At 38.5% G+C, this 13,809-nt stretch overlaps 2 protein-coding genes across 3 annotated transcripts in view; one reads left to right on the forward strand and one right to left on the reverse strand.

Annotated features, from left to right (window-relative positions):
* Window positions 1-3,121, forward strand: part of nup98 (nucleoporin 98 and 96 precursor) — a 29,454-nt gene extending 26,333 nt beyond the window's left edge. The window contains exons 32-35 of the mRNA XM_084730199.1: window positions 739-980; window positions 1,121-1,275; window positions 1,467-1,578; window positions 2,589-3,121. Coding sequence (XP_084586325.1) covers window positions 739-980; window positions 1,121-1,275; window positions 1,467-1,578; window positions 2,589-2,788 — 709 coding nt within the window. The 3' untranslated portion in view covers window positions 2,789-3,121. The remainder of the gene's footprint in view (window positions 1-738; window positions 981-1,120; window positions 1,276-1,466; window positions 1,579-2,588) is intronic.
* A 3,218-nt stretch (window positions 3,122-6,339) lies between these two features.
* On the reverse strand, window positions 6,340-13,374 carry LOC146319579 (uncharacterized). Of its 2 annotated transcripts, none has more exons than XM_084730145.1 (9): window positions 13,224-13,374; window positions 10,809-11,103; window positions 9,814-9,861; window positions 8,337-8,384; window positions 8,195-8,223; window positions 7,967-7,987; window positions 7,452-7,874; window positions 7,016-7,225; window positions 6,340-6,826 (listed from the first exon to the last, which is right to left on the reverse strand). In XM_084730145.1, exons 2-9 carry the CDS (start codon window positions 11,101-11,103, stop codon window positions 6,566-6,568), a joined length of 1,335 nt encoding a protein of 444 aa, XP_084586271.1. In that variant the 5' UTR covers window positions 13,224-13,374; the 3' UTR covers window positions 6,340-6,565. The 2 variants fall into 2 exon arrangements, with proteins under 2 accessions (XP_084586271.1, XP_084586270.1); XM_084730144.1 differs by having other exon boundaries at window positions 8,195-8,226.
* Between the last annotated feature and the right edge of the window lie 435 nt (window positions 13,375-13,809).

Consider the following 13,809-nt stretch of genomic DNA (forward strand, 5'->3'; position numbering starts at 1 on the left):
AGAAAATATTGGTGACAGGAGTCCCCAAGACTCTGTCTGCTCTGAGGTTGTCAAAATTAGATTTGCATGTTACCTAAAATCACAGTTTATGCAAAACTATTGCTAGTTGCATTTGTAGGTATAGAAGATTTCATCCAAATTTCCATCTCACGTCTGGGAAACTTGAATCCACATTAAAAAATCCTGAATCAATCCACTGATGCATGAAGCTTATTGATCCATTTATTGTCACAGTTTGTGAAGGAGAATGCTGTATAAACTAAACAGGAGTAGGGCTGAACAGTTAATTGAAATTTTATTGAAATCTCAATATGGTCTACAACAGATTCACATCACAGGAAGCACAAGATGTTAAATGTAAAAAGTGTGTCAAACATTTTAAATTAAATATGGTGCTGCAGAAATGTTCTGGTGCACACATCATATTTGTACAGACTTCAGAAAACATCTTTGTTTGATACAGATCGCTGCAAAAATCACACCATAATGATGTTTTAAATGAGAATGATCATGTAAATATTAGCATTCTTTCTAATACTGCAAATCATATCACAGTTGCAGTCAAATCAGTCAGATAATCGCAGTCGGATATCTTTTCAAAATCATTCAGCCCTAAACAGACGACAGAATATCAGTTTAATTTTCCTCACATTCAGTCTGTCTCTACCTTCTGCTCATGTTTCTTCCTCTGATTCTGTGAAGATGAAAACGCTCACCGTGATGTTTTTGTGTCTTCAGTCAGCGGGAGCGAGCCGTCAGGGAGATGTTGACCCTCCACTGCCCCCTGCAGGAGACGGACGAGTCGGTGCGGAGGGAGCGCTTCCTCACAGAGAGGCTGCTGATCCCGGAGCAGTGGATCCACGAGGCCAAGGCCACCCGAGCTCGCCGCGACGGCGACAGACGCCAGGAGGCGCTGCACCTGTACCGGGCCGGATACTGGAGCCAGTGTCACCGGCTGCTTATCCAACACCTCGCGTCAGGTCAGGATACTCACCTCCTCCAGGCCACATGCCTGATCTTGAAAAATAATCCATCAAATCTGAAGATGATGTTTAGTTCAGTTTTGAATTAAAAACAAGTTTCTATGATCTGATGATTACCCCCCCCCGTCCTCCTGCAGACTGCATCATCAACGACAACCACGACTACCTGCTGGAGTTCCTGGAAGGTCTGGCGGTCCCTGAACACAGCGCCACCATCCAGGACTGGGACACAGCAGGGAGGGTTTACCTGGACTACATCAGAGTGATCAAGACGCTGCAGGACATCCAGCAGGTACCTTTTTACTCTTCTGGATGGTTTGACATTTAATGATGCATCATGTTTTATAAAGTGATCGTCTCTTTTGTACTGAAAAATCTTCATCTGTAAAAAAAAAAAAAAAATTTAGTCCAATGTTTTTGAATTGTGTTGGAGTAGATGTGTGACGGAGCATTAAATTAAAACACTTTGTCCCCTCGCTGCAGATGGACAACGCTGGTTACGAGCTGGAGCGTCTCTACACCGACGTGACGTCTCTCTGCAGCAGAATCGAGCTTCTGCCCTGCAGCACCGCCAGGGACCGCCTCGCCCAATCAGGTGAGAGCACCCCTGCTTCATGGTTAATGGTTTTAACTGGCAACAAGAAAGACGTCCAGGAGAGAAACTGAAAACAACAGCTGGAATCACCAACACATCTGTCTTTGCTCGGTTCGTGGAGTTAATTGCATTATTTTCATAATAAACTCACTCAGTTCAAACCCAGTGAAGGAATATTATATACATGAACCATAAATGACCATAAATAACATTTTTAGAAGACTGTTAAGGATTTGGGTTTAGAGCTGCAACGATTCATCTATTATTAAATTTATCACCATCTATTTTATAATTGATTAATCACTTTGAGTAATTTTTTAAGTCGCAAGTCCAAATTCTCAGATTTCAGCTTCTTAAATGTGAATATTTTGTTTTGGGTTTTTTTTACTCCTCTCTGACAGTAAACTGAATGTCTTTGAGTTGTGAGTAAAACAAGACGCTTGATGACGTCATCCTGGACTTTGGGAAACACTGATTTGGACATTTTAAAACTACCAACTTTAAATCAGTTCACTGAAAATTATCGTTACAAGCAGTCTTATTTGGGTTTACAGAAACAACGAAAATAAATGAATAGTCTGTTGGAACTTTCAGAGGAGGCTTTTCTCTGCTTCAGCCGCATCACCAGCGTCGCGTGTAAATAACAGCGAGGACAGTCTGTCCTTGATTTGAGAAACAAATCTGATTTGTCTGCAGTTTGAACAAAGATTTCAGGAAATTAGTTTATTCATGAGAAAGAGAGCAGAGTATTTGCTCCTGGAAGAGGCGCTCAAAGTGATTTTTGAAGATGGCGAGAGATTCTGCTGATGGAGTCGAGTTCAGGGACGTCTCAGCAGACGCGTTTGTGTCGAGACTTGGTGCCTCACAGTGACGGCAGTACAGGTTATCCAGATTCAGGTAGGTTGGTGGCGTCAGCTGTTGTTGTTTGGTGAAAATGAAAAACATGCAGACATTTCCGCTCTGATCTAACCAAACACCACGACCCCCCGCCCCCTCCTCGGTCCTTGCAGAAATGGCGAAGCGTGTGGCGAACATCCTGCGCGTGGTGCTGAGCCTGCAGCAGGGTGACGCGGCGTCCGACCCCCTCAGCATCCCGCTCACCCAGCTGGCGCCGCACATCACCCGCCTGCCGATGCCGGAGGACTACACGCTGGAGGAGCTGCGGGGCCTCACGCAGTCGTACCTGCGACAGCTCATCGTCAGCCAATGAGAACGCAGAACAGCAGCAGGACGGCAGAAGTGTTGACATCTGGTTTCAGCTGCTGAACATCATGAAATTCTGATGCAGAAAGTTTTTCAAAAAGAAGCAAAAACAAACTTTGTTGTCTCGTTTTCCGAGTTTTCAACCGATGAGAAGAAAGAACCGTTTGAGAACTTTGACCAGGAGTTTATTCAGTTTGAGCTTCTTCACGCCTTCAGTTTGTCCAACAGATAACTGACACAAAGCTTCAGTATGTCATTCCTCTTCTTCTTCTGTGTGTGTGTGTGTCTGTGTGTGTGTGTGTGTGTCTGTCTGTGTGTGTGTGTGTGTGTGTGTGTGTGTGTGTGTCTGTCGGTCTGTGTGTGTGTGTGTGTCTGTGTGTGTGTGTGTGTCTGTCTGTCTGTGTGTGTGTGTCTCTGAAGGGGAGCATTTTAAAACAAACCAACAGTAAATGACCCAAAGTGACTCCTAATTCAAACCAACAGACCGGTGAAGTTCTCCGTGAAGCAGAGTCAGTAGGTGGCGCTCTACCTTCATGTTCAGCCAAAGAGCAACAGAGGCCATTTTGACGACAGGAAATACAGTACAGACACGACAGATATCTGTTCTACAAACTATCAGCTAGTGACATGAAATGATCATCATAATTTAAACCACCAGAGCAGCGAAGCACATTTATTTATTAGAGTTATGGTGAGGTTGAGCCAGAGGCTGGAGCTCCACCTTTAAGTCTAGGCCCACACTCAAGACTAACAGAAGGCAACTTGGCAACAAGGAATACAGCACCAAGGTGGTTTATGGAGTTTGCTGATGGACAACTAGCTTTACTTGTTACTGAAGTAACTAAATTCTAACTGCTGCAAACTGTAGTGCTGTTAGCTAGTTAGCTCAGCTGATTCAGCTAACAGCAGTAAATTTAGCAGCAGTTAAACTCCATAAATTACTTCAGTCTGTCTTTGAGGTGTTTAGTTGTGTTCACTGATTCAGTTTTTCACTAACAGCAGCCACAGTTAGCAGCAGTTAGTTAAATTATCTGTCCATCGGGAAACTTCTTAAATCAGAGACTTGAAGCTGAGCAGCAAGAGGACACCAGAAAATATTTTCTTGATAAAAGATGATCCAGTTTTACCCAAATCAGTGAATTAAGTTATAAAGATGAGGGGGGTTTTGTGCAGGGATCAGGGAGGTCCCTGATCGTGGTTTTGTCGTACATTTGAATCCACTTCTATTCTTCTGATGCTCCCAGACATCTACTGGTTTCTATTCATGTTTGTTTTGTACAGAAGTCACTCGGCAGACTATTGAAACTCAGCGATCAAGTCGATTTGTTTAGTCTGCAGCTTGTAAAGGAACAGGCAGAAAATAGTTAATTACATTTCAATCAAATCTGTGATCATGTGACCAAACAATAAAACAAAACAGATAATGAATAATTATCAGTTTAAGTGTACGCTGTATTTACAATATTGTCACCTGTTTACCTTTCTGTCAGACAGACCTTTCTGACAGGAAACCAGTGTTATATAAGACAAATATCACTCTGTACAAACCAACCAAACTACATCAGAAAAAATCTGTAACTTTACCTCAAAGAGTTGTTGGTCTGCTGCCTCCATCTGTTAGTTTGTTTGTGTTGTTGTGTGACTTCAGTGTTTTCAAAGGACAGTTCAGATTCCTAAAGTCACACAATAACAAAAACTAACCAATCATGTTTGATCTGTGGTGTCCAGATTTCCTCTTTTTCATATTTTGTAAGAGATGTGAAGATTTGATGAAGGTGGAAACTGGTGGATTCCTGGACCGCAGGAAATAAAACAAAACTACCAAGTATACAGAATTTGTAGTAGCAGCTGAAACCTGCAAACACACTGATGTGACCCTTTAACATAAAGTTTATCACTTTGTTTGAGCTGGTGGTGAAGATGTCAGTTAAATTTAACCTGAAAGTCGTCTTTGAGTTCTGTTATTGTTGTCTCTTATTTTGAAATGCTCCCTGAAACAGCCTCACTTCCCTCTGAGCAGAGTTTCTTCCTCTGTGTGTTTGAATTGTGGGTGCGCTCCACTGTGCTGCATGTCAGTGTGTAAATGTGTGTAAAACCCTCGATGACTCGTCTGACCCCAAAGAAAAACAAACCCATCTCTGGCTACACGTTATTTTTGCGTTCAAAGATTTGGTTTTAATTAAATCAGTAAAAGCAGCTGTTAGCTTAGCATAGTGCGACAGTGGCATCTGTTCATCTGTCAACGTGTGAATAAAGACGATAATCTTGATATTAAAGACGAGCGGTGATGTCAAACAAACGGGTTTCATCTGCACAGTTTTTTTTTCTTTTTGAGACGACTCAGAGAAGAGCTCAACATGCAAAAGTGTAAAATGACTAATGGTCTATTTTTGTAGATTTCTGTTTGGTGTGAATGTAAATCAGAACTGTGTGTGTGTGTGTGTGTGTGTGTGTGTGTACTTGGTTACAGTTTGTTCATAAAGTGAAGAGTTTCCTTCCTAAACGAGCTGCCAGCCAGAGATTTCACTGCATGTAATTATATAAATATTGTATATTTTTGGAAACTCAAACAGGGAATATCAGGTCATTTTTATCCTCCACCTTTAATTATTAATAAATTGGATGCAAAAAGTTTTGGAATGAAACTCTTCACTTATCGATCGATTGATTGGTCAGTTTTCTTTTTGCGTAGACAAACTGTCAGCTTGCCAAGAATGTTTGTTTTGTTTTTTTTCAAAGTAAAATCAGTTTTGTTGTTTGTCAACAAACAGGAAGCTCTTTATGATGTCTGTTCTTTCTGCTGTTAACAGAAACTGTGTGTGTGTAGTTTTCATGGATGGATACTGCTGTGTGTGTATGTGTGTGTGCATGTTTCCTGATGGTTTTGTTGATATTTTTTAATAAAGTCAAGTAGAAATAAAGTTATTTGCTTTTTCAAGTTATTTTTTTAACAAAATATAGTCTGAAACATTCAGACGTCTCAATGAATCAACTTTCTGAAGAACGTAAAAGTAATTTAGCTGGATATGGTTCTTTTTTTTTTGAAAAGCTTAAACATGATATATAACACTTTTGCATTAAAATGTCTGCAAACAACGAGACATATTTTGTTGAGTTTCCATCAATGTTCAGGTCAAAGAATCCTGTAATTTATTCAGGAGTCCATTTTATTTGGTCACCTGTAGCTTTTGGACAAACCCGATTCATTGTTCAACAATGAAGACAACAACTCCCATGATTCCTCATGATGTCATGATGTAATTGAATTACATCACTCGTTCTAATGTCAGAGACCAAGAGACAGAAATTACACACATTTAATGCAAATCTACAAAATTCAAAAATCCTGCAGTATATAAAGTCATTAAAGTGAGTTCATCAATAATTATAATCCAATAATATGAGATAATGTTCATTTACAAAACCAGCTTCAAAACAGTGCAACGATCTGCAAATACTTTTCAACTGATATTCAGGTGAATGCAGCACAAAGGCCAGATATTTAATGTTCAAACTGATAATGTTTTTTGTAAATGTACAGCATCATGTTTCCCACTGTGATCTTTTCTTTTAATAAGTCAGTCGGTGTTTCTGAACTGAAGACACTAAAATTAACGTTTTAAATGGGAGAACACTAACAATCAAACAATGACACAATATAACAGTATGATTATTAGATAAGATTAAAGTCAGTGAATCTAAAAAAGCCATCATTCATGTATAAATCATCAAAATGTTTAATAAAAGCTGATTAAATGTTACACTTCAGTCTGCCTTCAGCTCTTTACATCTTTGAAGCAGCTGTAAGTTTTTTAATTCTGTTGCCTTTTATTACGGCCTCTGCTGAGCGTGGCGTTACATCAAGGAGACTTTGTTTAAAATCTCTGTCCAGTTTCAGTCCAAATGCCTTCGCCAAAAGTTGAGAGGACACAACAAACGTGTGCACCTGTTGGTTGAACTCTGCCTCCAGTTGAGTCTCCTTCTTCTTGACTTTTATGATTCCTATGATCTCAATTCTCTCATTCTGGATGCCGACACTCTGAACCTGTGGAAAGACAGACTGATGTCAGTAATCAAGGTTGAGGACATGATGAAAAATACCATAAAAGTAGTTTCAGTTTTTTAAAAGTTAACATCTTGTAAGATAAGCAGTGAGGAGGGCGTCAGGTGTCATCACAGACTCTCACTGATATTTCTTTGTCTCAGACTGAGGGCAGCAGGTCACTGCAGCTACCTTGAGAATTTGGGTGAATCCAGTTGAGCTCAGCGATGTGATGTCATAGTACTGGCTGGTCTTCAGGTTAGTGACCTTAATGACATCTCCAAGTGTTAACTTTTTGCATTGCTTGATGTTTTCACCCCACATGCAGATCCTGGTGGAATCAGTGTCATCTCTTAGTTCGAATTCTTGCCTCTCTGTCTTCCTCTGTTCAACAGGATCAATCTGAACAAAACAGAAGAAGAAAAGAATCAAACAACCTTCACTTCAAAACTGGAAAATGTCTAAAAGCAAACATCTTTGTTTCGAGTTGGTCAGTGTGTACAGAGGAGGATCAGAGCCAAAGTTCTGAGTTTAAACTCAAACACATTTAGCAGCTAGAGAGGCAGATTATTTCACTCAGGAGATGGTAGAGACCAAAAACAGACCTGAAAGAATTTTGAGTTCTCACCTGTGTAACGGTTCCTTGGACCGTCTTTGTCCCGTCAGCAGATGATTTGGCTTCTTTAATGGAGCAAACTGGACTCTCAGGATAAATGAGTCTCTGAGCTTTCATCTTGAGCTCTTCTGGGACTTGAAACGAGCTCGTCTCTGACACGACACTCTGTTTGATAACTTTAACAGCAACGTCGTCTCTTCTTAGCCTTCTGAACAGGTAGCACTTATCTTTCTCGATTTCTTTATAGCGATCTTTTCCATACACCATCAGTTTTATACTGTCTTTCTCATCAGCGACCGCCAGACAGAAGAAGAACTTTTTCACATTTTCTTTGGTTTGATATGTGCGAAGACCAGATTTCTCAACAACCTTCCCAACGATGCCGTCTGTGTCATTCAGTTCACTGCTGGAGTTCAGATCACAGATGGATTTCTTCTGCAAACGAACAAAGGAAACGATCTCCATTAAAGCAACAAGTAGAAACATGAAAGTTGTGAACAGTGACAGAAAATTGAAAGAGTTCTTACCCAAGGATGAATGTTTCTCTCCTGGAAAACAAAGATTTCATCAACACTCAGTCACCAGTAATGAAGGAACAAACATGTTTTTACTGCTGTAATAATCTCATGATGAATGTTGTCCTGATTTTCAGCTGGACTGAGTCACTACGTCTGATAGATTGGAGCTATTCTGATATTATATCCATGAAAACTGTCAGTGTGTAAGAATGCATTCGAGTGAATCAAATCTCCTACCTGTTCAGGTGGGCAGCTCCTCTGTTGATCTGCTGACAGACAAATACTTAGTTAGTATTTCTACTCTGATCTCATTTCATTAATCATCAGACTTTCAGATGAAACAAAATGTTCCCTCTTTTCACTGATAATATTTTAATACCTGCTGCAGGCCTCCGTTCCTTCAGTGGATCACATTTCCTCTTCTTTCCTGAGAATAAAATTCAAAACTATAATGTTTAACATGAACACAGATTGTTCAGTCCTCTGAAAAACAACTAAAATCAGCACAAACTGATTTTAGCCAACATCGTCATTCTATCATCATCGTGTCCATTTATTGGTTGTCACGTTCCTCTGTCATTTTCTAGAGAAGGTGAAGTGTGTTCTAGCTTGACTTTTGTTCTGTTGACATTAGAAGCAATATACCAGTATTGATTTTCACTGTGATATTTCAAAAAACAGAATATTGATATCATGTAAACACAGAAACTCTCTCACTATCCTTTAAGTGTAGTTAGACTTATTGTCACTGCCCACATGGATGTTAATCAATACATCCACTACATCTGAAAAGTTGTCCTACAGAAGGAGAAAAGTCAACAACAAACATGGTGATGTTGGAGGAGTTTGTAATAATGAGCGTGTTGAGAAAGCGACAGAAGTGTAGGCAGCGCTGCAGACGGCGACGGTCTGTGAGGTCATTAAATACATCGATACGTGTGGACGGAGGATTTTCTTCATTAACTAGCTACACTGATACTGCTGTTTCTCCTGTATTCAAAGTTTTTCAGAAAATGTGCAGAAATCAAGACAAAATGAACTCAGAGTACAGAGAGAGGCTCCATCTGTGTCCACATGAGAACCTAAAGATGAACAGAACTGAGCCTCTGTGGTTACAGAACCTCTCTGCCTCCCTGCGTTTGTGTTCTGAGTGTAATTCATTTGCAAGAAAAAAGACAAAACACACAATAAACAAAGTTAAAGATGGATTTAATTTTGTTTAAATTTTCTTTTGATATCTCAAGATTATTACCATGAATTCTTTTGATCACAAATAATCGTGTAGTGAAAATCTGATAATGTGACAGCCCTAATTAACACAAAGTTTTGATTTTGTTTCATTTTAATCAGAGTTCAAATGCTGAAAAGGAGACGACTCACACCAGCTGTACATTTTATATTAAACTTATATTTCTGTGGCTCCAGCTCACTGTTTGGATTCACAACAACTACATACTGCTCCTTTAAAGTAGGAATTACTAACTAAACAGCTTGATATGTAGCCTAGATATAAATAATTCCTAAAATCATGTTTTGTCAGTAATAATAATGATAAATCAAAGCTCTGGCCACAAGCTGAAAAGGGACATAACAGCATGAGATGTTCTGATAATCTGCAAAACAAGTGATGTTTGCTAAATTTTCTATAGTGAATTCAGTTATTATCAATTTGTATACAGATACAGGGATGAAAGCAGGACCGAGTCCTGCAGAGGGCTGCAGGAAACTAACTAAACTGTTAAAAGAGAGGCTCTGCGTTGCTGTTGGGTTTTTCAGATGTATTTTTGGGCTCCTGTTGAGTCTAATAGGATAAATATCACTACAGATTTCTGGGGTGAACTGTTCCTTTAACCTACCTGCTTCAGGCCTGTTGTCCTCTTCCACTGGATCATGTTTCCTCTTCCCTGAAAATAAAATTTGAAACTGTAAATTTAAACACACACACACACACACACACACACACACACACACACACACACACACACACACACACACACACTGTTTTGCAGGCTGAAGGATTCTGAAGAAATATCTAACTGCAATAATTTTGACTAATATTATAATTGTGACATGATTTGCAGTGTTAGAGGAAAGGATCATGTTTACATTGATATTCTCATTTTCACTGAAAAACATTCAAATGATTCTGGTGTTTTTTGTTTTTTTTTTCAGAGATCTGAACTGAACAGATGTTTTCTGAAGTCTAGAGAATGATGTGTGGACTCTGCAGCAACACAATATTTAATTTAAAACGGTATTTTGTCACACTTTTCATCTTAACAAATACTGTGCATCCTGTGATTTGAAAACTGCTGAGACTTTATTAGATTTTGATCAAATTTTGATTGATTGTTCAGCCCTAATTTAGGCAAAACAGATCAGACAGAACTTTATCAGTCCTGAACATAATTCTTGTACCAGATGGCTCCAAAATGATATTAACAGAAGAATAATAATTAATAGAGTATCAAATATAAAATATAAGGTGTATAAGGAATAAATGCAAAGAAACACTGCCTGGTAGAATAACACTAGTGTATTAAATGAAGACTATTGAAAGTTAAATTAGTGAAATGAAATGATTAAAACATAATGCAAACATTTCATGTCACATTCAGGGACGCCACCTTCGTCCCACAGGCTCCACTTTGAGAGCTGCTGACTTACACAAACTCTTATCTCAGTTTTATATTTATAGTTTAGATGTTAGTTTTCATCCTGACATTAACGTGTTTCTGTTGATTAAAACTGAAAAAACACGTCTTCCATCTGTGATCCAGCGACACATTCAACATGATGAATAATTTTTATCCAAAACCAACAAATCAACCCTCTTATCATATAAACTCACTCAAGTTTTCCTTTTCTTGTTTTTTCTTCAGTTTTTCCACAAAGGGGCGCAGCGGGTCCTGGACTTTAGCGTCCCTCCTCGGTATCTCTTCCATGATTTCACTGACTGCAGAAATCGACCCCTCTGGTCCGTAGTGCTCAATGATTTTTTGGGCCATCTTTTCTCTGTGCTTTCCAGTCTTCTCACTTTTGGGGATTTTGATCAAAAACAGCATCTTACGGTACTGTTCTGTGTCCAGCTCCTCCAGGATGGAGATCAGAGCTAATTTCCACTTTTCCTCTGAAATATCTGACATCTGTGACACACAGAGAGACGAGAGAACAGAAATGTTAGAGGCAGTTTCAGCTGGTTTTCTGATGCGGCTCAAGTGAAAGTCTGCATTTTAACCTTGTGGTCTTCAAATTCAATTCAACTTCAAGTTAGGGTTGAACATTTTTTTCAGTTGAAAATGTTAACAATCGATGAATCATTATTAATTAGTAAGACACAAAATGCATGTTTTTTTCTCATTTGAAGTTTTATTTAAACAATCCTAGCGGCAGATTAATTATGTGAAACTTTCTTTCATGAAGCACGAATAGTTTAACCAGGAAGTTACACCAGGCGCGGCTGCGCCGCAGCACTCAGACCAGTTCACAGACATTCTAGTCAGTGCTCATGTTTACACCAGAAGCGCTGTGGCGCGTCTCAGCTGTGACTTGGTGCTGACTGAAGGTCAGGTTTAGTTTTTTAGTCCACAAAACTCTGCTGGAGTTTCACAGGAAAACAGTTTTATAGAATCTCACAAAACAATGGAAGTGAATGGTGACCAGTTTTTAAACGTAAAAAAAAACAACAGAATAAAAACATAAAACTCCTCCATGCTGCTCGTCTGCTGTAATCCAAGTCTCCTAAAGTCCCAACATGCCAAGTTGACTAGAAAAAAGTTATTTCCACCATGTTTTTATCCTGAATCTTCACTGTAGATCTTCAGCTTGGAGCCACGTTCACGTGCACACTGTCTGAACTGTGTGTGTGGTGTGTGTGTGTGAGACGGTGTGCAAACAGCATGTCGGGACTTTAGGAGACTTGGATTACAGCAGACGAGCAGCATGGAGACATTTTATGTTTTTTTTCTGTTGTTTTTTCCATTTGAAAACTGGTCACCATTCACTTCCATTGTTTGGGAGATTCTGCAACTGTTTTCCTGTGAAACTCCAGCAGAGTTTTGTGGACTAAAAACTTAAATCAGCATGAGGGTGAGTAGATAATGATTGGATTTTCATTTTTAGGAGACGTATCCCTTTAACATTCTTACTTCAAATACAAAGTAGAGAGATAACACAACACACAGACTGATGTGTTTACTACACACTGCTGTGGTTTGCTGACGACACTCTTGTGAAATCTGCCAAGTGTAACTGAACTATTGATTTCTGATGTTCTCACTAATATGTAAAAGTTTATTTACTAGTATTCTTTAAACTTTCATATGTATCTGAGTTATTCCCTCCACACATCAGTGGAGCTGTGCAGCTTGTCTGTGATTGTCAGTTACTGAACATGTCAACTTTTTTCTATTTTGAAATCTATGAGTATCATAAAGTTGATATTATAAGAATAAACAACTCTGGTACAAAGTCCATGGAGTTTATCGGCATAATAAACTGTGGCCAACATCAAATACATCAGAGGTACTGACAAGCCTTCCTATTGGCTGAACTAAAAGCTCCGCCCTGTCTCTTTAAGGAGCCAAGTTTTTCTTATAACAAGAGTCTCTTTCTTTCTATGGATTGATAATGATAAAATAAAGTAGACAAAAAAAAACAAAAAATACTTAAATTAACAATATTTAGCTAGCCTAAACCAAACCTTCTCAAATAGATATAATGTGTATATTTGATTTTGTCAAATTGGCCTACTAATCAGGTTTTTTTTCTTATTCTACTTTATTTTATCATTATTATTATTGTTATTATATTAATAATTTTGTTTACATGTTCGAAATAAAGATATCAAGCAAAAAAATCTCTGTAGCCTTGAAGATTGTGTGCATTTATTAATGGTAAAAATATATAGTTTTAATAAATTGCTTTGAAGTGCCATGGTGTCACAGGGTTCATTATAACATTGTTGACACATATTGTGACTATTTTGTTAATGATTCGTTATATGTATTGATCATTACAAAGACAAAACCTTACAAAAACAGAGTTGACACCCCCAAAAGTTAAAATTACTGTAAATAATTGTTGTAGATTTGTCAACAGAAACAGATCAGACTACACAATAAACAGGTTTAAAAACAGACACACCTCATCACCTTTCTTTGTTCAGACATCTTGGTGTCTGTCTTGTCTTGTCTTTAATGTTACTGACGGTTTTTATCTCACCGTGGATTCATTTTTCAAAAGAAATCATCAAATTAAAACTTACTTTATCCGTTTTCTTCAAACACACTTGTCTTCCTTGATGTCTGTTGGCTGTAAACGGCGCTGACTAACGGCTGCTCAGTTGGCGGGAAGTCGGTTTTGTTTTGTTTGTTTTTTGTAGCAGGTATTAACTTCATAACGTTTCACCGCCATGTTTGTCGCCCTGCTCATCTAGAATAAAGGCAAATACACGTGAAGAAATTTCATAACCATCAAATGTTTTATGTATTTTTTTTGTATTTTAACTTTGACTGTTAATTCTTATAACATCCACTTTCAAAGTGACAATCCACCCCTCCAGTGTATAATGGTTTAGTCCGCTCTGTCGCGCTCACAGGTACAACCAGACGTGTGTGTGTGTGTGTGTGTGTGTGTGTGTGTGTGTGTGTGTACACGAGAAAATATATTTTTCTCTTAGTATCATGTCACAATTTGTGTATTACATGTGTACTTTGTCAACTTTAATTATCCACATATCTGTAAAAGTGAAAGAGGTATAGAGTGTGTATAATCCGTGTACCGTAAATATATATATATAGTTGTTTTTTTTTATACTTTATTCTATTGTTATTCTATTTCTATTATCAGTC

This window comes from Lutjanus erythropterus, chromosome 11 (genome assembly GCF_056507025.1).
Source record: "Lutjanus erythropterus isolate fLutEry1 chromosome 11, fLutEry1.hap2, whole genome shotgun sequence".
In the NCBI taxonomy this organism is placed as follows: domain Eukaryota; kingdom Metazoa; phylum Chordata; class Actinopteri; order Lutjaniformes; family Lutjanidae; genus Lutjanus; species Lutjanus erythropterus.